At 40.8% G+C, this 23241-nt stretch overlaps 2 protein-coding genes across 2 annotated transcripts; both read left to right on the plus strand.

Annotated features, from left to right (window-relative positions):
• Positions 1-8352: 8352 nt before the first annotated feature.
• Positions 8353-9255, plus strand: LOC137533519 (olfactory receptor 5V1-like). Its single transcript, XM_068254894.1, has one exon. The coding sequence runs from the start codon at positions 8353-8355 to the stop codon at positions 9253-9255; it is 903 nt and encodes a 300-aa protein (XP_068110995.1).
• A 12776-nt stretch (positions 9256-22031) lies between these two features.
• LOC137533520 (olfactory receptor 10A7-like) lies at positions 22032-22967 on the plus strand. Its single transcript, XM_068254895.1, has one exon. It carries the CDS (start codon positions 22032-22034, stop codon positions 22965-22967), a length of 936 nt encoding a protein of 311 aa, XP_068110996.1.
• Positions 22968-23241: the final 274 nt, after the last annotated feature.

Consider the following 23241-nt stretch of genomic DNA (forward strand, 5'->3'; position numbering starts at 1 on the left):
TTTTACAAAAAGATATCCTATTCATGGGTATAAGACAATTTGACCAGATGGATGAGGGTAAGTTCCATATTATCTTTTTTTTATATATGAATGAATATCTTTGAATAACTGAAAGACTTAAGCCAACTCTACTTGCATAGAAGGCAAGGCATCTAGCTGCTACAAAACCATTTTCAATGGTCATAAAGTCATGTCTGACCTTACTGGTACAAAGCACTTTTTATTGCTGTCAAAATATTTTGCTGTGCCTATACCTAAAGCCAAACCAGTAATATAAATGATTAGAATGAGTCTAGATTAGATTGACAAGCTCTGGTGTGATTTCTGGTGCTTGAAAGAAACCTCCAGGTATCTATATGAGAGAGACCAGGAGCCCAATGGTGAAGTACCATTTGTACAAGTTGGTATAATAAAATATATAGATATTATACTCTCAAGGATGGGTTGCAAGTACCTGCAACCTAGAGCCTACGGAAAAAACAACCATTCCCGCTCGGTATTCCAGGTCTGCTCGGCAGGTTCTGGTCACCTGCACTCCTTGGATTTATTAGAAACTCTGAGGTTTGCAATATGGGACCCCCAAGGGTATGTCTAATCTCAAATACACTGTTGGAGTTGCCCTGTAGTTTAATATCAGGTGAATATATATATATATATGTAAAAAGGATCTTACCTCCTTAAAGGACAAACAACTAGGGTAGGTATAAGCTTTTTATTCAATCATGCACTATAAGACAACGCGTTTCATGGGTGCTGGACCGCCTCCTCAGCTCAATACATAAAGTGCCTTAATTGCAGTATCCATGGTCGTGAGTACCTCTTAGATTGGTGATTAGGAATATGTATACACTAGATAAAATTGAAGTTGGAAACTCAACTTTTGATGCAGTTTTAAATAGACCAGGCCTGAGAATGGCGGCGGGGGGGTGGTTCTGGGTTCTCAAGCACCCCTCCTTTTTTCACTGGTATCATGTGTGACCCACTACCACTGGCCATTCCCTCAGACGTCCTCCTTTTTAGTAGTGTGTTGCACTCTGAGCCAGATTCTTGCACAGTTCAGGAAGGCCGGGAGAAGAGCTGGGGGGGAGGGACAGGAGGGCAGTATGTAAAATATACTTTTAGGCTGACCAGTCAAAAGTGTTTCAACAACAATCTTTTAAGTTTGTAAACCAGCAAGTTTGGGAAAAAATACTGATATTTCCAGTTAACAGAGTTTGAACAATAGAAGATTTTGAGTTCACATCATCCAACAATGGATGCATCAATAGTTTTAATTAATGTAATCAATGTCAATCAAAACTGGAAAAGCAATACTGAAACACTAATAACAGTTTTTCTGTTGAGTTTTTTGGAAAACAAACAAAACTAAAGGACATGTATGTTGGCTATCCACCTTCCAAACTGTTTTCACAAAGTTTGCTTCCACCATATCAGTGTTATGAAAATAAGATAACAAAACAGAGTGCTTACGTTATAAAATCATACACAGAGTTATTTTCTGTTACAACCTATTATTAATCAGGTGAGACCCCAGAGCTTTCAACCTATGTAATAGACATTCCTCGATTTAATCCTGAAAATGCATGCCTGCACTGCAGCTTTGATTTGAAATGTTAACAAAATTGGCATTCCTGTAAGTTTAAAGTCAGACAAAAGGAAGCAAGGTTAACATGTACCCAAGATACACTTGTTTATCTCATAAGCTTATTTTCACCTCTGGTTTGCTTTAAAGAGGAACTATCACGAAAATCCTAAAATTTAAAACACATACAAGTAAGAAGTACTTTTCTCCCAGAGTAAATTGAGCCATAAATTACTTTTCTCCTATGTTGCTGTCACTTACAGTAAGTAGTAGAAATCACAATAGCGCCTCTCGTTTCGCAGAATCGTCCCTACCTCTTGCTTTTTTTATCACTTTTTTCGGATATCCTCTAGTTTTAAAACGGTGAGTAAGAACTTTGCACTCTCTCTCATAGTCCTCCTGATTTGTGCAGATTCTTTTGAGCCTCAAGAATTGTCCCGTTGGTATGTTGTCTTTCAGGACACCTGTATGGAAGGAGTCATAATGCAGAAAATTATTTACTGCCGTTTCCTTCCTATACAAAGTAGTATGTATTTCCCCATCATTGGTCAAAGAAATTTTTAAGTCCAAGAAATTAACTTCCCTCTCAGAAAAGGTAGCTGTTAGAAAGATATTATGCTGATTATTATTCAAAATTTTAATGAACTCCTTTGAGCTACCTACCTCCATTCCATAAAATTAGAATGTCGTCCATGTACCTGTATTACCCCAACATATATTGATTATAACTCTTCAAATCCGATGACCACACCACTTCCCGTTCCCACCATCCCAAAAACAAATTTGCGATTGAGGGTGCGCATTTTTCGCCCATGGAAACTCTGTGCGTTTGTAAATAATATTTACCATCAAAAAGGAAGAAATTATCTTTCAAGATGAAATCGAGGAGTTGGCACAGGAAGTTGTTGAAAGGAGTTCTTGCTGTTGGAGCAGACCTTAAAAAGTACTTTACTGTTGAGATTGCGTCACCGTGGTCAATATTTGTATAGAGCGACTCAACGTCACATGTTATCAGAGACGTACCTGGAGGCAAAAGAATATGGCTAAGTTTTAAAATCAAATCAGAAGAATCTCGTACGTAAGAATCAAGAGTGATAACATATTCCTGTAGGAAAAAATCAACAAAGGAACAACAACGTTCTATTAGGCTACCTATGCCAGCTACAATTGGTCGTCCTGGTGGAACTTTTTTATTTTTATGTATTTTTGGGAGAATGTAGAGTGTTGGAGTGACAAGATTTTTTACATTTGCCATTCGCGAAGGGAAATTAGATCTTCCATTTTGGCCTGATTTAATAAACTATCAAGTTCCTTCTTAAAGGGGGTAGTAGGATTAGAGGGCAGTTTTCGATAGAATTTCTTGTTATTAAGTTGTTTTAAAGCTTCTTGTTCATACATTTCCTTAGGCCAAACCACCACATTTCCCCTTTATCTGCTTCTTTTATAACCACATCCTTCCTATTATGCAATACCTGTAAAGCATGTCTCTCCTCCTGTGTCAGATTATCCCTGACAGATGTATTTCTTCTTAGTTTCCGTAAATCAGCAGTTACCATTTCAAAAAACACTTTTATCTGTGGACAAACAGAGAGAGACGGCATAAAAAAGGATGGTGGTCTAAATGGCGAAGTATTTTGATTCCCCATGGCTTCTTCATTCTCACTTACTAAATCAAGGAGGTCTTGAAAGACCTGCCTATCGATAGCATCTGGTAGCAAAAGGGCTTCTTGTGTCTGTGCCGATATGGAGCTCTTGTTGTGATAAGTGTATTTTAGAGTCAATATTCTGCAGAATACGTAAAGATCCTTCATGGATTCAAATAAGTCAAATTCCTTCATAGGTGAGAAGGATAGGCCTCTTTTCAAAAGCTCTATTTCAGTGTCATTAAGTGGTATAGATGATAAATTAATGATTTGTAGATTTTCTGTGATTGGATCTTGTATTACAGTCTCTTGGTCTGTTATTTGTTTAAAATTTGTCTTGAGCCCTGAGCATAGTTTCTCAGCCTGTTTTTTATATGATCTGCCACCCCTTCTCCTTCGCTTACTGATTCTAAAAAATCGGAAGCATCAGATGATTGTGAGTTTTGTACAGGTTTTACTCCCACTCCTCCCATACCAGGATTTGGTCTCTCTCCTTTTTTAGGTTTTCTCCTGAATCGTCTTCCTCTAGGGTTACCTTTATGCCTCCAAAAATAAGCCTTGTTTTGATTGTAATCACTCCTGTCTCTCTGCAATTTTACTTTCTCGGCTTCCATTGTTTCCTGTTCAACTTTGGCTACATCCTTCTGTAGCTGCGTAAGAAAAGGTTGGACTAATGTAACGGAATCATATTTGTCTAGATCTAACAAAAGGTTAGATATACGGTCCTTTAATTTAGGTAATAATTTACGGTCATGTTCTAATAACATATGGATTATAATAACTGAACATTTTCCTAGGCCTACTAGGCCTACAGCTTCACTATTTTGTGGTTGTGCACTTTCTAATCAACGTTATCCACAATAATCAAATTATCTTAAGAGGTGACTACGCATATTGCACTTGTATTTGTTTCAGATTCCAGCTGTTATTGTATTGCTCTATGAATTGATTTATGGGATCGAGAGACCCTGTTGGTCACATGGCGTGACCTTTTTAAGTGTTTTTATAATTGATGGCTTTTTGGAAAACAATAAAGATTTATATATTTTTGAATATTATTAGTCTGGTGCTGTTTATGGGGACATCCTTTTTTCTTTTTCTACAGATGATAAAGACACATATTATTATTATTATTTTTTTTTTTTTTGGAATGAGGCTTAACCACTGGCTGACCGCGCACTCATTACACGCGTCGGCAAAGTGGTAGCTGCAGGACCAGCAATGCACATCTGCGGCTGCAGGCTAATTAATCAGGAAACAGCCGCTCGCGCGAGCGGCTGCTTCCTGTCAATTCACGGCGGGGGGCTCCGTGAATAGCCTGCGGGCCGCCGATCGCCGCAGGCTAAATGTAAACACAAGCGGAAATAATCCGCTTTGTTTACATTTTTACAACGCTGCTGACAGTAGCAGCGTTGTACTAGATCAGCGATCCCCGGCCAATCAGAGGATCGCTGTCACATGACAGGCAGGAGCCTGTTAGAGGCTGCACAGGACAGATCCGTTCCTGTGCAGCCTCCGATCTCCGGGGCAGGGAGGGAGAAGAGGGGGAATCCTGCAGTGGAGGGGGCTTTGAGGTGTCCTCCGCCACCCACATGCATGCAGGAGCGATCTGACCCCCCCAGCACATCATCCCCCTAGTGGGGAAAAAAGGGGGCGATCTGGTCGCTCTGCCAGTTGTTTGATCTGTGCTGGGGGCTGTAGAGCCCACCCAGCACAGATGTTCTAAATCAGTGCTGGTCCTTAAGGGGGGGGGGGGTAAAGGCTGGGTCCTCAAGTGGTTAAAGTGAAGACAAAATCACCGCCTTCCCCACAAAAAAAAATATTTTCCCTAAAAATAAAAAACAAAAACCCATACACATATACAGTATACAGACACATTGTCATCAAACACACACATGAGCTTCTCTAGTACATAATTTAGGAAACAATACACTGCAGATTTGCTTTGACATTTTAACAAAATGGGCCATCCTGTCAGTGTTATGCATCTACAAACCTCTGTTGAAAAAACCCACTACTTACAGCCAAAGAATAACCCTCCTCAGTCAGTGGGTACAACATCACAATCTTTAGCCTACTAACAGGATTGGAAGGAAAGGTGATCACCAACAGTTATATTCCATTGGTTCTACTGAATTTCTTGGGGTCAGGAGTCTTCAAAATATAATTTATGCAACACAGAGCAACAAAAGAAAAAACTCCTCAAAAATGAATGTTAATGCTACTGCTTGTTTAGGACAATAAAAAATCAAATTTTTGCAACTTCCTAGCACTTTTGCTATTATTCTGCTTTAGGATTTTTAAACTACCTTTCTGATTTTAGCATGGAATTGTGAATTATATATGGTATTCTTTTGAATCCATTGAATATTTAAAACTTCCTTATCTCTTCTATGCAAAAGCTAAATTTCTTCTAAGAATCCTTTTTATCTGGTTATTTATAATATCTAGCTACTAAGTTTTTTTGATGGCCTAGCCAATCACCTAGCCAATACTCACAATTCACCATGATGGCCATTATCTAGTGTTTTTATTATGCTTAAATGATTGAGCCCCTGGAAGTTCAGGAAATGTTAAGTTACAACAGATGTAAAAAGGAAATTGATTGGACTCTAAAAGCAAAAAGAATCAGAATGAGTGGGTTTATTATGAACTACAAATAAATAGTGGAGTGAAGTGCGATGGACATGGAGGCTGCCATATGGATATGGAGGCTGCGGTATGTATTTCCTTTTAAACAATGCACATTGCCTGAATTTCCTACTGATCCTCACCCTCTACTATTTTTATCCATAGACCCTGAATAAGCAGATCAGATGTTTAAAGGGAAGGTTCAGGGAGGGGATTAAAAAAATAAAAATAAAATTCCACTTACCTGGGGCTTCCTCCAGCCCGTGGCAGGCAGGAGGTGCCCTCGCCGCCGCTCCGCAGGCTCCCGGTGGTCTCCGGTGCCCGACCCAACCTGGCCAGGCCGGCGGCCAGGTCGGGCTCTTCTGCGCTCCATTTCCTGGCACTTCTGCGTCCCACGCTGGCGCGCTGACGTCATCGTTCGTCCGCCGGGCTGTACTGCGCATGCACCGGGAGCCTGCGGAGTGGCGGCGAGGGCACCTCCTGCCTGCCACGGGCTGGAGGAAGCCCTAGGTAAGTGGAAATTTATTTTTATTTTTTTAATCCCCTCCCTGAACCTTCCCTTTAACATTTTTGTAAAATCTGACAAGATTAATAGCATCCTTGTTTCTGGTGCAATTCATACACCACTGCAGCTAAACAGGACAGCAGGGCTGCCAGGCAACTGGTAATTTTTAACTACTTAAAGAGACACTGAAGCGAAAAAAAAAATATGATATTATGATTGGTATGTGTAGTACAGCTAAAGGTGCGTACACACGCCGGACTGGTGGCAACGACGGGTCCGTCGTTACCTCCCGCTGGGTGGGCGTGCCAACGACAGTCCGGCGTGTGTACGCACTGTCGGCGGACTGATACGGCTGTTTCAGAGCGATCCGCCCGGCGGATCGCTCAGAAGCAGCCGTATTAGTCCGCCGACAGTGCGTACACACGCTGGACTGTCGTTGGCACGCCCACCCAGCGGGAGGTAACGACGGACCCGTCGTTGCCACCAGTCCGGCGTGTGTACGCACCTTAATAAATAAAACATTAGGATCAGATACATCAGTCTAATTGTTTCCAGTACAGGAAAAGTTGAGAAACTCCAGTTGTTATCTCTATGCAAACAAGCCATTAAGCTCTCCGACTAAGTTAGTCGTGGAGAGGACTGTTATCTGACTTTTATTATCTCAACTATAAGTAAACTGTTTACTTTTTCTCTGCTAGAGGAGAGGTCATTACTTCACAGACTGCTCTGAAAGAATCATTTTGAATGCTGAGTGTTGTGTAATCTGCACATATTATAGAATAATGCAATGTTAGAAAAAACACTATATACCTGAAAGTAAAAGTATAAGAATATTTTCTTTGCTGCTAATCTTCTAGAAATTATTCATAGTACACAACCAATTCATTATATCATATTTTTTTTTTCGCTTCAGTGTCTCTTTAAAGAGACACTTAAGCCAGGAAAAAAAAATGAGTTTTACTCAGCTGGGGCTTCTACCAGCCCCCTGCAGCAGTCCTGTGCCCTCGCAGCAACTCACTAATCCTCTTGTCCCCCGCTGCCAGCTAGTTTCGTTTTTGCCGACAGGCCCATAAGGACTGGCCACGCATAGCTTTTTCCGCATTCCCGACTGTAATTAGCGATATTGCGGACCGCAATATCACGTTGCGGCCTGCAATATTGCTAATTACAGTCGGGAATGCGGAAAAAGCTACGTGTGGCCAGTCCTGACGGGGCTGTCGGCAAAAACGAAACTAGCTGGCAGCGGGGGACCAGAGGATTGGTGAGTGGCTGTGAGGGCACAGGACTGCTGCAGGGGGCTGGTAGAAGCCCCAGCTGAGTAAAACTCATTTTTTTCTGGCTTAAGGTTCACTTTAAAGACCACGTCACGATCATGGGCGTGACCACAGCGGCATCCCCAGGACCGCCTAACGCCAATTGGCGTCAAGTCCTGGGGCCAGCTATTGCAGGAGATCGTGCTCGCATCTCCGCTTGGTAGGCTCCGCTCCGCCTTCAGTCTCCCAGCGACTGTTTTGCCATCTTTTTACTTAGTACAGCGCTGCAATCTAAGGCAGCACTATACTGGGGACAGCCGTGTGACACGGATGTCCCCCTGGGGCACAAGAGAGCGATCGGCTGTCATAGGCTGAAGCCTATGACAGCCGATCACTATGATTGGCTGACAGGGGATGGGAGGGAGGCAGAGGGAGAAAAAAAATATGTTAATTTATTTAAAAAAAAATAAATAAAAACTACTGGGGAGGCGATCAGACCCCACCAACAGAAAGCTCTGTTGGTGGGAAGAAAAGGGGGGAAGAAGAATCACTAGTGTGGGGGGGTTTAGCACTGTGGTACTCAAGTGGTTAAAAAGAAAATAAAAATGGCAGCCTCCATATTCTTCTCACTTCAGGTTCCCTTTAAACTTTTTTGCTAATATTTTTGGCATAAAATATGATTTTCTTTTATTTCCTACCATAGGTGTCCATTATGAGATGATATACACTAATTATACCATGGTTAATGAATTTCTTCTGTTGGGCTTTTCCAACTTGCACAACTTTCAGAATGTTCTCTTCTGTCTTGTTCTTCTAGCCTACATTATATGTGTCTTTGGAAACATTACTATCATTATCTTGATTAAAATGGAACCTTCTCTCCACAACCCCATGTATTTTTTTATCAGCATATTTGCAGCTTTAGAAATAATGTTTATTTCAGCAACAGTCCCAAAGTTGTTAGCTATTTTAGTGCAAACTAAGAAGACCATAACATTTATTGGTTGCTGTGTCCAATTGTATGCTTTCAATGCTTTTGGGGAGACTGAATGTTTTCTTCTTGCAATAATGGCCTTTGATCGATATTTGGCCATTAACAATCCATTGAGATATTCAGCAATTATGAACTATAAACTTCGCTCTGAGCTGGCTGTGATTCCATGGTTGGCTGGTTTCTTTGTGTCTTTCTTCCCCACATTTTTCACTGTTGTTATGGGATTCTGTGGATCAAATGAGATCAACCACTTCTTCTGTGATCTGGCTCCACTGCAGAATTTGGCATGTTCTGACCCTTACAAAAGCAATCTGATCACAATTGTTGCTGCCTCTATCTCAATTGTCTTACCATTTATCACAATTGTAGGGTTATATGTTCACATTATAATTACTGTATTGAAAATTCAAAGTAGGGAAGGTAAAAAGAAAGCGTTTTCAACCTGCTCATCTCATCTTATTGTAGTTTGCTTGTTCTATGGTACAGCAATTATTGTATATGTCAGACCTAATGGCAGCCACTACGATAAATATCTTGCACTCATGTACACTGTTGTTACGCCACTCCTAAATCCCTTCATCTATGCTTTAAGAAACAGAGAAGTAAAACTTTCACTTACTAAATTAATTGGTCAATGTTTGAAATAAAGAAAAAAAATATGCATGATTTGGTTGTGGAATTTTTAACCTCCCTAGCGGTATTGACAGATTATCCGTCCATACAAAACATGCTGTGAACAGTATAAACGTGCACACACATCAATACTCTCCTGCACTGTATACTAGACCCTTGCTTGACACATTTTGTCAAGTTACAGGAAAAAAAGTTATAAAAATTGAACGCCAGGTTAATTATGTATACTGAATTAGAGTAATTATTACTGTTGTAGTTAGACCAAATGTGAGCTAAAATCTTTGATTTCAAACTAAATTGACTTAAACTACCAGGCTTGATTAACCACTTAAGCCCAAAGAGTTGTTTATTTTTTGCATCTGAGCAACTTTCACCTTCCATTCATTTGCCAATAACTTTACCACTACTCATCACAATGAATTGATCTATATCTTGATTTTTCCGTCATCAATTAGGCTTTCTTTGGATGATACATTTTGCTAAGAATTAATTTATTCTAAATCCATTTTAACAGGAATATTAAGAAAGAAATGGAAAAAAAATCATTATTTCTCAGTTTTTGGCCATTATAGTTTGAAATGAATACATGCTACCGTAATTAAAACCCATGTATTTTATTTGCCCATTTGTCCCGCTTATTACACCATTTAAATTATGTCCCTATCACAATGTATGGCGCTGATATTTTATTTGGAAATAAAGGTGCATTTTTTCAATTTGCGTCCATCACTATTTACAAGCCCACAATTAAAAAAAATATATATTAATATACTCCTTTGACATGCATATTTAAAAAGTTCAGACCCTTAGGTAACTATTTATGTTGTTGTTGTTTTTTTAATTGTAATTTTTTTTTATTAAAAAATGTATTTGAGTAATTTTTGGTGTGAGAGGTAAACAGCTAATTTTAAATGTAAAATAATGTATTTGTTTAATAAAAAAATAGATGTGGGTGTAGTTTTACTATTTGGCCACAAGATAGCAAAAAAATGCACAGTCAAAAAATCCTGGAACCGTGATCGTACGCTTCCAGGAAGTATTAGGAGGACAGGAAACTTTTTGTAATACAAAAAAAACGCAGTCTCTGATAAAAGGCTGTCGGCTTTTCTGCGGGGGCTTCGATCAATGAATGGGATCTATAATCCCATTCATTGATTGCTGGGCTAATGACTGGCGGCGGGAGCACGAGCGAGAGCATGCGTGGCCCGTGGGAGTGGTGGTAGCTCATCTGGACGAGAATGTTCGTCCAGTTGGGCTTAAGTGGTTAACACTACAACAGATATGTGCCATGCACAGTTACATGTGACCTGATTCCGCTAGTAAGGAAGTGGCTGAAAACAGTGGCATGTATCTTGGCCCTTTTTGGAGCATTGCAGAATTGGGTAAGTCATTAAAACTCTAAAACCATGAAACATCTTGTTGACATAGTGGAAATTAGGGAAGCATCTAGGACCTACTAAGCCAAGAGGAGTGGGCAAAATTTTTCAGGATTGGGCCACATTCGTCTAGAATGCAGCCTGCTGCAACTTTCTCTACCTCCCTCCCTCACTTGCTCCCCTGTCCCTCCAGACAGAGGACGATTGATTTTAACTCACCCAATCACACATTCCAGCAGTAATTCCTGGCAATGGTAGTGTCATGTGACACGCTGTTATGTAATGATGGTGAGTCACATGATACTGTCTTTGACATGGCAATTGTCACTGGAATGAGTGATTGGGTGAGTTAATTCTTGTACGTGCGCTGCACATCTTTTTAGAAGAACGGTGGGAGGGAGAAGTAAAGAGCAGGATAATGTAACCCTCTGTCTGCAGGCCTCCTTAATAGTGCCTGTGGGCCGAATTCGACCCACGGCTCAAAGTTTGCCCACCCCTTTACTAGACCAAAGAACAAGCTCATTTAAAGAATTACAAAATCTACAACAGACCCAAAAGAGAGAACTAGTAAATCTCTGACCCAGGTATCTGGGTTATCAGCAGTAACTCAAGAGACTTGATTTTGACCTGGTGCAATACTGTTGCTGCTATGCATGGGGCATCTGAAGGCACACTGCCCACTGTGGGAGGAGCTGATGTAATGTTTAAATGTCTGCCATGTCTGCTTTTACACCCAAGTAACTTGCAGATTGTAATCCAATGGAGAACGGTGCTGGGAGGTTTAAATATGCTTTTGCTGGGGCTCCCCTGAATGAACCATCACCAATACGGGCATGCCACTGAGGAGAATTTCCTGTACAGCTCCTGTCTTCTCTATGCCGAGTATCGGGGCCCAGCGTCATGTCATGACCACATCATGACATCATCAATGTCATGATTAAGGTCCTGATCATCCTCAGGAGAAGACTCAAGCTGTGCGGCGCGGTTTTGCAATCATTGGAGAGGCACGGTAAGTAAAAGCGTTGGGGATTTATGCATCTTAGTAGGTGGGTGGCACATATGCTACCCTATACTATTGTGAGCCAGTGTCACGATCACTACAAGAGCCCCTTTGCTGCCCGACCCTGCCAAGTTTTCTCCCACCACTGCTTCCTGGGCCCCCTCATCTGTAGCAGCATTAATCACTCACTGGCTGTTCTGGCGGGGGCAGCTACACTGTCTGTGCAGTCTTAGCCACACTGTCTCCTCTATCCAGTGTGTGTTTACACATAACATGCACCAGACTGGATAGAGAAGGGGCCGAAAGCACACGGACGGGGAGGGGGCCCTGGGGTGCAGTGGGGTAAGGACCATAGAGGGGTTAGGGAGGACCCTGCTTTTGCCGCAGAGCCCCTTAAACTGGCCATGCAATAGCAAGTGCAAAACATGCGCTATAAGTAGCTGCAGTTTGCATAGTGGGCAATCCTGGTTCAGTGAATCAGGCCCTAACAGTCCACATTTTTAACTAGTTGCCGACTGCTCCACTCCAATTGGTGTGAGCAGTGCGGCAGCCCCAGGACCGCTCCACGCCGATTGGCATGAACGGCCATCTATGGGGCTAGCAGGAGATCGCAGGCAGGCTGCGTGCGCATCTCCTGCTTGGAGGGCAGAGCTCTGAGGCGGAGCTCTGCCCTCCAAGCAGGAGATGCGCGCGCAGCCTGTGTGCGATCTCCTGCTAGCCCCATAGACGGCCGTTCACACCAATCGGCCTTTAGTCTCCAAGCGGCAATCACCGCTCAGGAGACTGTTAGACGGTGAAACTGCCGTCTAATTACTTTGTACAGTGCTGTGATCTGCAGCAGCCCTGTTCTGGGGACAGCCGTGTGACACGGCTGTCCCCTGGGACACAGGGAAGCGATCCACTGTGATAGGCTGAAGCCTATCACAGTCGATCACTGTGATTGGCTGGCCAGGGGAGGGAGGGATATAACACAAATTAAAAAAAAAATAGTACATTTTATTAGAAATTTAAAAAAATAAATATTTACAAAACAAAAAACAAACACCTGGGCGGCAATCAGACCCCACCAACAGAGTGCTCTGTTGGTGGGGAGAAAAGGGGAGGGGGAATCACTTGTGTGCTGCGTTGTTCAGCCTTGCAGCTTGGCCTTAAAGCTGCAGTGGCCATTTTAGTAATAAATGTCCTGGTCACTAGGGGGGTTAGCACCGCCATCCTCAAGTGGTTAACAAGTGGTTAAACTCCATTTTGCCAGTGGCCATTTGGCTCCTTTTCTACATTTATGACCCTATGGCTGAACCTTTAGAGGTTCAAATAGCCCCTCACCTAGTTCACAGCTAAGCTGCTGATTGACCAGGATGCCCTGGTTTTTCCATGGTGTATGTATGAACAAAGAAGCAGCAACAACAATTAGAGGGCTTGTTTACCTCTGAAGGCTCAAGCCTATGGTGATAAGGCTATGCACAGAACAGTGAAATTATATTATAGCCACTGCCAAAAATGGCTACAGGAAGAGGGAACAGCTACTGATCTTGTCGGCCATAGCACATCCTATTATGATTATTTATTATTATAATTAATTTATAAAAAGTGAACATATTCCATGTCTATCCCTATAGAAACTCCCACAGAAGACTAGTTCCAGAAAGCCAAAAAGCTGACCTAAGTTGTGTCACTACTGACTTTAATGGTGTTTGGATTCACATTAAATTTTAGTTGTGCCTGTTTTCGAATCTCAGCTGTCTAAATCTTTGAAACTACCATTTGACTTTCATACACAGATTTCATAGGAGACAAATTCTAGCTGCACATCATATGATTCCTGTTAACTGCAAGGGTAAGTGACAAATCTGCTGTAAGTGACTTTGTCAAATATGGGCCCTAAACATGTATTAACTCAAGAAGACTTTAATTATAATGTATCTATAATTTATGTAGGAGTAAAAATACTTTTTTTTTAATAACATAGTGTGTATTATGTTGAGCATTTAAGCTCTTTGTATTCCAGTTTTGTTGTCAATACTTTTCTTTCATACATGTTAGGTTTTATATATTAAAGTACATTTTTTTTATTTTGGCACTTCTTGCATAGATTTATACTGTTGTTTAGTGTTGCTAATTTGTAGAGATAATTGATTGCCTTATTAATTATAAATATTTGTAAGCCTCATTATACAGTATATGTGACTTGAATTAACAAGGGACTATTCCGATCTGCCAATTAGTTCCTAATTAAGATAATATAAAAGCCCTGTAAGCATGTTTCAAACACAATTCTGAATTACAGTGCATTAGAGTGAAAACTGTATATTTCTATTTAAAGCACTTGATAACAAGCTAAAATGTATCATTTCTGTTGTAAAGAATATTTAATAAACATGCAATTTAAAAACCATGTAGCTTCTTATAAAACTAGGTAATGATAGGTCTACAGAAGTCAAAGTAAGTTTAAGTCAACCAGAATTTTTAAAGTATTCTATGAGACATTTCAACACTAACTAAAAAGCAGAGAAGGTATGTGTGAACATAAAGTCTACATATTAGGCCATAGTGACATAACATGTATTATATAGGTGTTAACAGCTTAAAGGAACACTATCAAAGTTTAAGTTTTTTCTTGAAGTCCTTAAGAGTTAGAAGGGACTTCGTAATGACCGATAGTGGCAGAAAAAGAAAAGAAAATCACACCTTATCAGATCTTGGCGATCCCCTGATGAAGGTTGACCGTCGAAACCCGGGTCGGGAACTGTGCTACATTATTTGTGATATGTTATGATGATATGATATGCTGAATAAACAAGTATCAAGTATGTGTATTCTGGAGTGCAGTGTGTTCAACTATAAGTGCAGTCTGTAACATTAGATGTCCCCTTCCTTCCCCCGTATCCAGAAAGCTTAGCCAACAAACTTGTGGAGCACAGGGAGGAAGTGAGCTGCACCAAAGTCACATCCTGCACTCCTTTGTTGGAAGCAACAGGAACAGGCGGACACTGCTGCACATAGCTGTAAAACCTGCTGGCTTTCCGCTTGGAGAAAAATCACGTTCTCATGCTTTTCATCCACCAATGCTCATACACTGTTCTGTGGACATGGGGCAGCTGGTACTTTCTAATTTTGTTAGCGCCATCACTGGCACACAATTTAACTATTTTTTACGGGACAGTGGATATTGGTTTCATCTTAGTACCAACAGTGGCACACACACAGGATGGACAGTTATATTGTATATGCTTGTGGTCTATATCTTTTCTCTAGGACAACATTCATTGCTTTTGTTCACACGGGAACATTGCTGAAAACTTTTGTAGTGATTGTACATGTTCATATATTTACTTTATATTCAGTGTCAGCTTTCACACAGCACCAGCAGCCTAAGCTGATGCTGCTGGTGCTGTGTGAAAGCTGACACTGGCATGACTCATTCTTCTCTCAGCAGCCAGAAGGTGTCTCTTATTGATGACGATGAAGTCCTGCTAGGAGCTAATTAATATACAGCCGCAGATGTAGACTCCAGGTGGGCGTGGCTTCAACCTTTAAGGGGAAAAACAAAATTATTTGGATTCAAATGGAAATAAAAGTCATTTTTTCCCTACAAAGTGGATGTTCTCTATACACTGGTGGTGAGCAGTTAAGGACCTTACAGTTCCTCTTTAAGTAATATGTCTGGTACTTTGAATTGTTACTAAGCTTGGATAACAATGCAAAAACAGCATTTTATGTTCATCATGATCCCATTGTATGATGATAAGTGCTGTCAGAGGCCCTATGCCTGTTTATTTGTAGTTACTCCAGATGTACATACATTCTTCTTTCACATAACTTAATCATTCTCTTTGTTCAGGATGTATACTTCACTGCCTTCATATAATTATCCTTCTAGTGAAAATAAACTTGTAATGAGGTAGACATGAAGTCTGTCATCTTTATTCCATTTTAAAATATGTTATTTGTCTAGTTTTTGAGTGGATTCACTGCCTCAGGTATGTTAAAGGAATTCTATCGAAGAATGTATTTTTTGTGGCAGCATTGGTAAGGGATGTAAAAGCATTATAAATAAAGGACTCTATATATACTTTTGTCATGTAATGCTTTTTTAGTCAATAAACCTGTTTTACAGTTTCCTATAGATAGCAGTGGACAGAGGAATAGTCCACTTTTGTAGGTGCCGACGCTGAGGGTAAAAATGTGTTAAAGCTTCCCCCCACTCCACACACACACACTCACACGTTGTAACTCATGTGGCTGCTGTAGAATGTACTCATATGCCTGCCAATGTAACAAGAGCTGAGAGCTTCTCTCCCCTTCTCGCCCTCCTGTCTTTGTGTATGTCTGCTAATATGCCCGTCAATAGGCTGTAACAGGAGCCGAGAGCGTCTCCCTCTTATCTCCCTCCTGTCATAAATTACTCTAAACACACTGTGTCTGCCGTGTCATTGGAGGTATGTGGTTGCTATGCAATGGCAAACTAGGAAAAGGGGAGCAGAAACATTCCATTCTGCAGAGCAATTTGAACATGTTTTAGTACAGATGATGTGCTGCAGAATGGGACGCTTCTGCCCTCCTTTGCATTAGTTTGCTTTTGCAAAACCACAACACACAATAACGGGGCAGACTCAGTGCGTGGACAGAAGATACAGGGCAGGAGCGAGAGAAGGGAGATAGCTCTCCCTCCTCTTACATACTATTGCTGGGCACAATAGCAATTTCTGCAGCGGCCACCTCAATTAAAACTTGCATTGAGGAGGGGTGGGCTGCATAATAGGAGCGAGAGAGGTTGTCTCTCCTTCCTCAAACCTAACTGCGTGTTAGGAGAGGGGGCGGAGCCAGGATATACACTGTGCTGCTCAGATTTTACATCAGCGGCATCCCCTAGGAATGTGGACAGTTCCTCTGCCCCGACGCCGTCAGTTAATCCAGAGTACCCTGACGTGCAGGTACCTGGGATGTAAAAAGCATTATATAACAAAAATATATGCTGAGTCCTTTATTAAAAATGCTTTTACATCCATTACTAATGTTAGCACAAAAATGATTTCTTTAATACTATTCCTTTAAACAACAATGAAACAACAACAAGGCATTTGTAAAGCTCTTTTCTCCCATAGGACCCAAAGCATTCAGTACATACAGTAGTGGTGTGTACAGGGGAAAAGGTTATTATGTGATCGTAAACCCCATTTACGAGCCAGAGAAAGCTCTGGCTCCAAAGGTTTTTAGTTGAACACTGGGGGTGGTCAAGTTATTGGATTCTTTTGATCTGAGGTTGTGGAAGGTGTGACGCAGTTGCAACAAATCCTTCTGGTATCCAGAGCCTCGGTTGTGTAGGGATTTCAATGTTAGCATGCCAACTTTGGAAAGGATTCTCCCTTTTATGGGTAGCCAGTGTAGTGAGCAAAGGATTGGAGTTGGTTTGTTGACAGTCTTGTGGCAGCATTCTGTACTAGCTGTTTTCAGATTATAAACTTCTGAAGCCAAAGATCAGCCTACAAGCCAGACAACAAACTTTTTAAAATCGAACTTAAATTGTTTGCAACCATATATTTTTTACTTTGGTCCATATCCTATTAACTTCTCTCCTAACTTTTCTACATTGAGATATTTTCAAACCTTACCAATAAAATACCTTAAGGCTAGATTCACAGCGGTCAGTTGCATAACACAAGCGTTATGAGTGTGAACTGCAATGGAGACTGGACCTACACTTATATTCAAAGCCTGCATGCAGTATGCTAGAATAATGCAATCAGTTACAAAACAGTACTGTGAACAGGCCCATATTGTATGATGAGCAGTGAGTTGACATGCAGAATCATTCTGCAATGTAACAGTGTACTGTGAACTAGGCCTGAAAGCTCCACCCATGCAAGAAAATACTAAAAATAAGTTTAATATAACTTCTTTACCTACTTTGTAGTACTTATTTAATTGCTAAGGCTAGGTTCACAGTGGTCAGTTGCATAACCCATGTGTTCTAATGCGTTAAAATGTTTGTGAACTGCAATGGAGACTGGATATAGACATTGTCTATCTCTATCGAGGAAGGAGTGTTGGTGTAACCCAGGGCCAAAGTCTACATTATCTAGAATTGGTTTGAGTGGGCTAGGGATTGAGGAGATTTTATATTTTGCTACAAGAGAATCCCATCTCTGAGTGATTACACCGGACCAGAATTTGAGGTCTGTCAGGGGGGTTATTTTATGCTTTGGCATCCAAAGGGTGGATCTCTGGTTTAAGGGATCAGATAGAGCCTCCAAGGAGACCCATTGTTTCTGTGTGCAGCCATGGAACCAGTCAAGGACCAAGGACAGTTGGGAAGCTTTGTGATATCTATAGATGTTTGAGAGGCCTTATCCCCCTTCCTCTTTAGTTCGGTATCAGAGATAAACGTTGACTCTGGGTTTTTTGTGTTGCCATAGAAATGTTCTGGATTTTTTGTGTAAGCTGTTTCATAAAAGAGGTTGGGAGAGAAATGGGAATTGTCTGTAGAACATATAGGATGGGAAAGATGTTCATTTTAAGCACATTGGATCTACCTATCCATGAAAGTTTTAGGCTGTTCCAAGAAAAAGGTCCTTATAGATTTGGTCTGCCAATGGGGGGAAATTATATGCAAATAGTTTGGAGAGGTCTGCTGAGATATACAGTATATACCTAAGTATTTAATGGCATCTGGGATCCATTTAAAGTAGAAGGAGGAGTGGAGAGTGGAGACTAAGTTGGGAGGGGGAGACACATTTAAAATTTCAGTTTTTGACAAATTGATCTTGAAATTAGGTTGTTGGGAAGGGAAATCAGGGGATCAGTGATATATAATAGGAGATCATCTGCATAAAGAGATAGTTTTGCTGATACGTCCCTGTTTTGAACACCTCTTATCCTTATGTTGGAGTTGTTGCGTAAGGCAATGGCAAAGTGTTCCATGCATAGTATGTATAATAATGACAACAAGGGAAAACCTTGTCTTGTGCAGTTACTGATCCGTAAGGCATCCGACAGGATTCCATTAACTCAAACTCAGGCCGAGGGGGAACTATATAGATCCAGAATCTTACTGTTGAGAATAGGACCAAGACCAATCTGGTATAAGGTCTCTTTTAAAATGCCCCAGTGGATCCTGTCAAACGCCTTCTCGGCATCAACTGATAAACACAAAGGGGGGTCTTGTCTTTGTGGGCTTTGTGAATGATAGATATTGTCTTGAGTGTGTTATCCCTTGCCTCTCTATGTGGTGTAAAACTGGCTTGGTCAGTTTGAATGAGATAAGGGATATGTTCTTTGAGTCTTTCTGCAGTAAGCTTAGAGTAGACCTTTATGTCAATATTGATAAGGGGATGGGACAGTAGCTGCTACAGGCTTTAGGTTCTTTGCTGGGTTTGGCAATTACAACAATGTGAGCTTCTAATGCCTGGGGAGGAAAAGGGGTGGGGAGGAAAAGGCCAGATTGCATTAAAGGCTTTTATCATGCTAGGAGCAACATCCAGAGCAAATGTTTTGTAGAAGGCTCCCGTGTAGCCGTCGGGGCCTGGGCTCCAGCCTAGTTTGAGGATAGCAATACCCGATAAAATTTCAGCTTCTAAGAAGGGTTTTTCCAAGTCTTTGATCATTTCAGGGGACAGAACCGGAAGACCTGTTTGAGCTACATAGGAGCGAGTTTTCATCAGGAGTTGAGCAGGATCTAAATCCTTATATTTACCTGGGAGATTATAAAGGGAATTGTAATAATTTCAGCATTATCAGCTACATCACTAGCTTTAAATGCCTGTTCGCCCCTATGGAATGAGACCAAAGGGATATATGATGTCAATTGTCAAGAATGGTGCCAGATTTGTCGGAAGTATAGTATGTGCCCTGGCGTACGAGATGAATCAGTGCTGGGAGACTTGGGCGCAGGATACAGCCTGTATTTGGCTGTGTTAATTACTATTCCCCCTCCAGGCCGCCATGGATAGTGGGGAATTATGTAATTTGGCTTCCAGCTATGGCTGGAAGCCGAATTACAGTGTTTTAAATGTAACTTCAGCTCTGTCTTCTGACAGCGCCGAAGTTACACTCTGTGCGCTGCTATAGCCGTAATTCCTATTACAGCCTATGGTGGCACCGGCTGCGCCCAAATCTCCTGCGCTGGATTCTTAGTGTGCCCTGTATTCTCTCCCTATATGCCAGAGACCTCTAGTCAAGAATGGATAAACGTTTTTGTCTGGTATTTGACAATTTAAGGAAAATGTTCTGTGATCTGCCTCCTTCTGCCTTAAGTCTGTCCTCCAGCACTGAAATTTCTTAGCTGTAGTTGTGTGATTCTAAAACTACTTACTTTCTTACGTCTGGCCCCATGTGAGATTAGGAGGCCTCTAATGCTTCACTCGAGGGCTTCCCATTTTATCACATGGGGAGTTTCGTCTTGGGCATGATCAGAGATGAAGTTTTAAATAGCGCTTTTGAATTCTTGAATACACATGGGATCCTTAAATAAATTATTATTAAGCTTCCAGATGAAAGCGTTCCTGTGTCCCCCCCCCAGAATCCAGAGCGAGCAATATACTTGGGAATGATCTGACCAGAGTTTGATACCAATGAAGGAAGAGAGGACGAAGTCTAATAAACTATGTGAGATAAAAGTGAAATCAATTCTGCTAAAGGAATTGTGAGGGGCAGAAAAGAAGGTGAAATCTTTACACTTAGGATGGAAAGATCTCCAATGGTCCACTAGGCGGAGGTCGTTAAGCTTTTTCTTAATTTTGATTCTAATGCTCGCAGGGATGCTGGAGTGACCTGAGGAAGAATCTATGTCAGGATTGATGCACATATTTAGGTCAACCCCCCCCAAATTATCTGACCCTTAGCGAATGCAGCTAATTTGGGAAGGTGACACAGAAACCATTGACCCTGATTTTGATTTGGCAGGTAGGCGGAAGCGACTGTGAACTGTTTGCCACAAATCCTCAACCTGAAAAATAGAAATCTGCCTAAAGAATCAGATTGAGTCGCAACATCAGAGATGGGGAGGGTTCTGTGAAATGCAACCCCTTAGATTTAGAATCTGGGAATGAGCCATGGAACCAGGTGTTATAGAATCTATTTTTGATGGAGGGATGATTATCTGTTTGAAAGTGAGTTTCTTGTAACATTAATATTGTGACTTTAGCTTTATGCATACTATATAGGACTTGTGACCTCTTATTAGGGCTGTTGAAACCTTTAACGTTGATTGAAGCACATTTGCAATTGCCCCCCTCAAACCTGAAATCATTTAGCAGTGACATGGGAAACAATAGGAAGGGAAGCCAAATGTAAGCTGCTAACTGTGTAAATGCAAAACCCCTGGCAATGGTATGAAGAGGTTTCGATATATAACATGGTTGCATGTTAGCAAGATTAATCCTGAGGCAAAAAAATAAAAAACAAAAACAGTGAAAACTAAACAAAGAAATAATTAACAGGAGTACAGTAAGAAAAAAAAACAACAAGGTCCAGAATCGCTTGGCACTATGAAGAGTGTTTATTGCCAACAAAACACAGTGATACTGACATCCAGTGGCAATACAAATGCATACAGTTGATGTGAATGATACTTATCATAGATGGCAATGAAGGGATGTCTGCTGTGCAGTGGGTGCCATTGGGTGCACGGCCTGACAACCGTTTCATTTTAAGCAAGCTTCCTCTGAGGCTCTATGTGCACAGCAGTCACCCCTTCACTGTCCCCTCTGTGGGCTTGGAGGTGATCAGCTGACATCGACTGAAGCCTATGACAGCTGATTGGCTTGCGGGGGGAGGGGAGAGTATGAAAAAAAACCCTTATATTTAATAAAAAACAAAAACAATACATATTTATAAAAAAATAAACATCTGAAGGGCGATCAGATCCCACCAACAGAAATCTCTGTTGGTGGGGAGAAAAGGAGGGAATCACTTGTGTGCTGAGTTGAATGGCCCTGCAGCAAGGCCTTAAAGCTGCAGTGGCCAATTAAGTGAGAAATGGCCTGGTCTTTAGGGGGGTTTAACACTATGGTCCTCAAGTAATCAAAATTATTTCTGCCTAAAAATTTCTATACCACCTTGCTGGTTTTTATATTGAAGCAAGTTCTTGATACAGCCAGGCCATTATGGGTGAACACCTCATGCAGTGCTGTTGTTGAATGGTGTACCTTGTATTTAACCCAAAAATAGAACCCACAAATCCAGATGTGAATGTAGGTTTTCCAAACTTCTTTGACCTACAAAACTGCCATGCCTAATAATAGGCACAGAATTGGAAATCCTAAAAAGCATCGAGTTGCTGTAAAAATCAATTTCTGGAAATTCCAGGAAGATTCATGCCTCATTGAGGATTGGAACATATATCTTGTTACTCATTTCACTGACTTTGTAGGCTTAAATACAGCCTTTATTTTATTTTCTGCCATAGGTCATCCTTACAATGATGAAAGATACCAATTATACAGTGGTGAAAGAATTTCTTCTCTTGGGCTTTGCCAATTTACACAATTTTCAAAGTGTTCTCTTCTGTCTGGTTTTATTAGCTTTCATTATATGTATCTTTGGAAACGTTACCATCATAAGCTTGATTAAAATGGAGTGTACTCTTCATAAACCTATATACTTTTTTATTAGCATATTTGCAACTTTAGAGCTAATATTTATTACAGTAACAATTCCAAAATTTTTAGCTATCTTAATACAAAGAAAAAAGGCCATAACATTTATTGGGTGTTGTGCCCAACTGTATGCTTTCAATGCTTTGGGGGAGACTGAATGTTTTCTTCTTTCATCCATGGTCTTTGATCGATACTTGGCCATTAACAATCCATTGAGATATTCAGCAATTATGAACCATAAACTTTGCTCTGTGTTGGCTGTTTTTCCATGGCTGGCTGGTTTCTTTGTGTCTTTCTTTCCCACGATGTCTACAGCTGTCATGGAATTCTGTGGCCCAAATGAGATTGACCACTTCTTCTGTGATCTGGCTCCACTGCAGAACTTGGCATGTTCTGACCCTTATAAAAGCAATCTGCTTACAGTTATAGCTGCTCTTCTCTCAACTGTCTTGCCATTTATTACAATTATCATATTATACATTCATATTATATTTACTGTATTGAAAATTCAAAGTAGAGAAGGTAAAATGAAAGCTTTCTCAACCTGCTCATCTCATCTTATTGTAGTTTGTCTGTTTTACGGTACAGTTATTGCTGTTTACATCAGACCTAATGGCAGTCATTATGATAAATATCTTGCAATCATGTACACTGTAGTTACTCCACTCCTAAATCCCTTTATTTATGCTTTGAGAAATCGAGAAGTAAAACATGCCTTAATAAAATTATTGTGGCAACATTTAAAATTAAGAAAATAGAAAATAAACTACTAGAAAAATGTATAAATATTTAATGTGTCCTCCATCTGTTTTATTGAGGAAAGTCTCCCCATAATCAATAGGGGATATCAGGAGATACAACAAGATCTGTTTTCCATGCAAGTGCTCTATGCTTTTGGCCATGCTGAGAATACAAACTCCTAAGGTAAGCAGTGTTGCTCGAAAGGACCCTATTCCAGCTTCAAGTGGTCTCGATTACGGCTATACTCACTTCTGATTCAACCGTATACTAATTATTGATAGAATTGGAGTT

Source organism: Hyperolius riggenbachi, chromosome 9, assembly GCF_040937935.1.
Source record: "Hyperolius riggenbachi isolate aHypRig1 chromosome 9, aHypRig1.pri, whole genome shotgun sequence".
In the NCBI taxonomy this organism is placed as follows: Eukaryota; Metazoa; Chordata; class Amphibia; order Anura; family Hyperoliidae; genus Hyperolius; species Hyperolius riggenbachi.

What these genes read in the sequence shown, in the direction of transcription:
- LOC137533519 (XM_068254894.1), top strand. Translation starts at nt 8,353, where the DNA reads ATGGTTAATGAATTTCTTCTGTTGGGCTTTTCCAACTTGCACAACTTT.
- LOC137533520 (XM_068254895.1), top strand. Translation starts at nt 22,032, where the DNA reads ATGATGAAAGATACCAATTATACAGTGGTGAAAGAATTTCTTCTCTTG.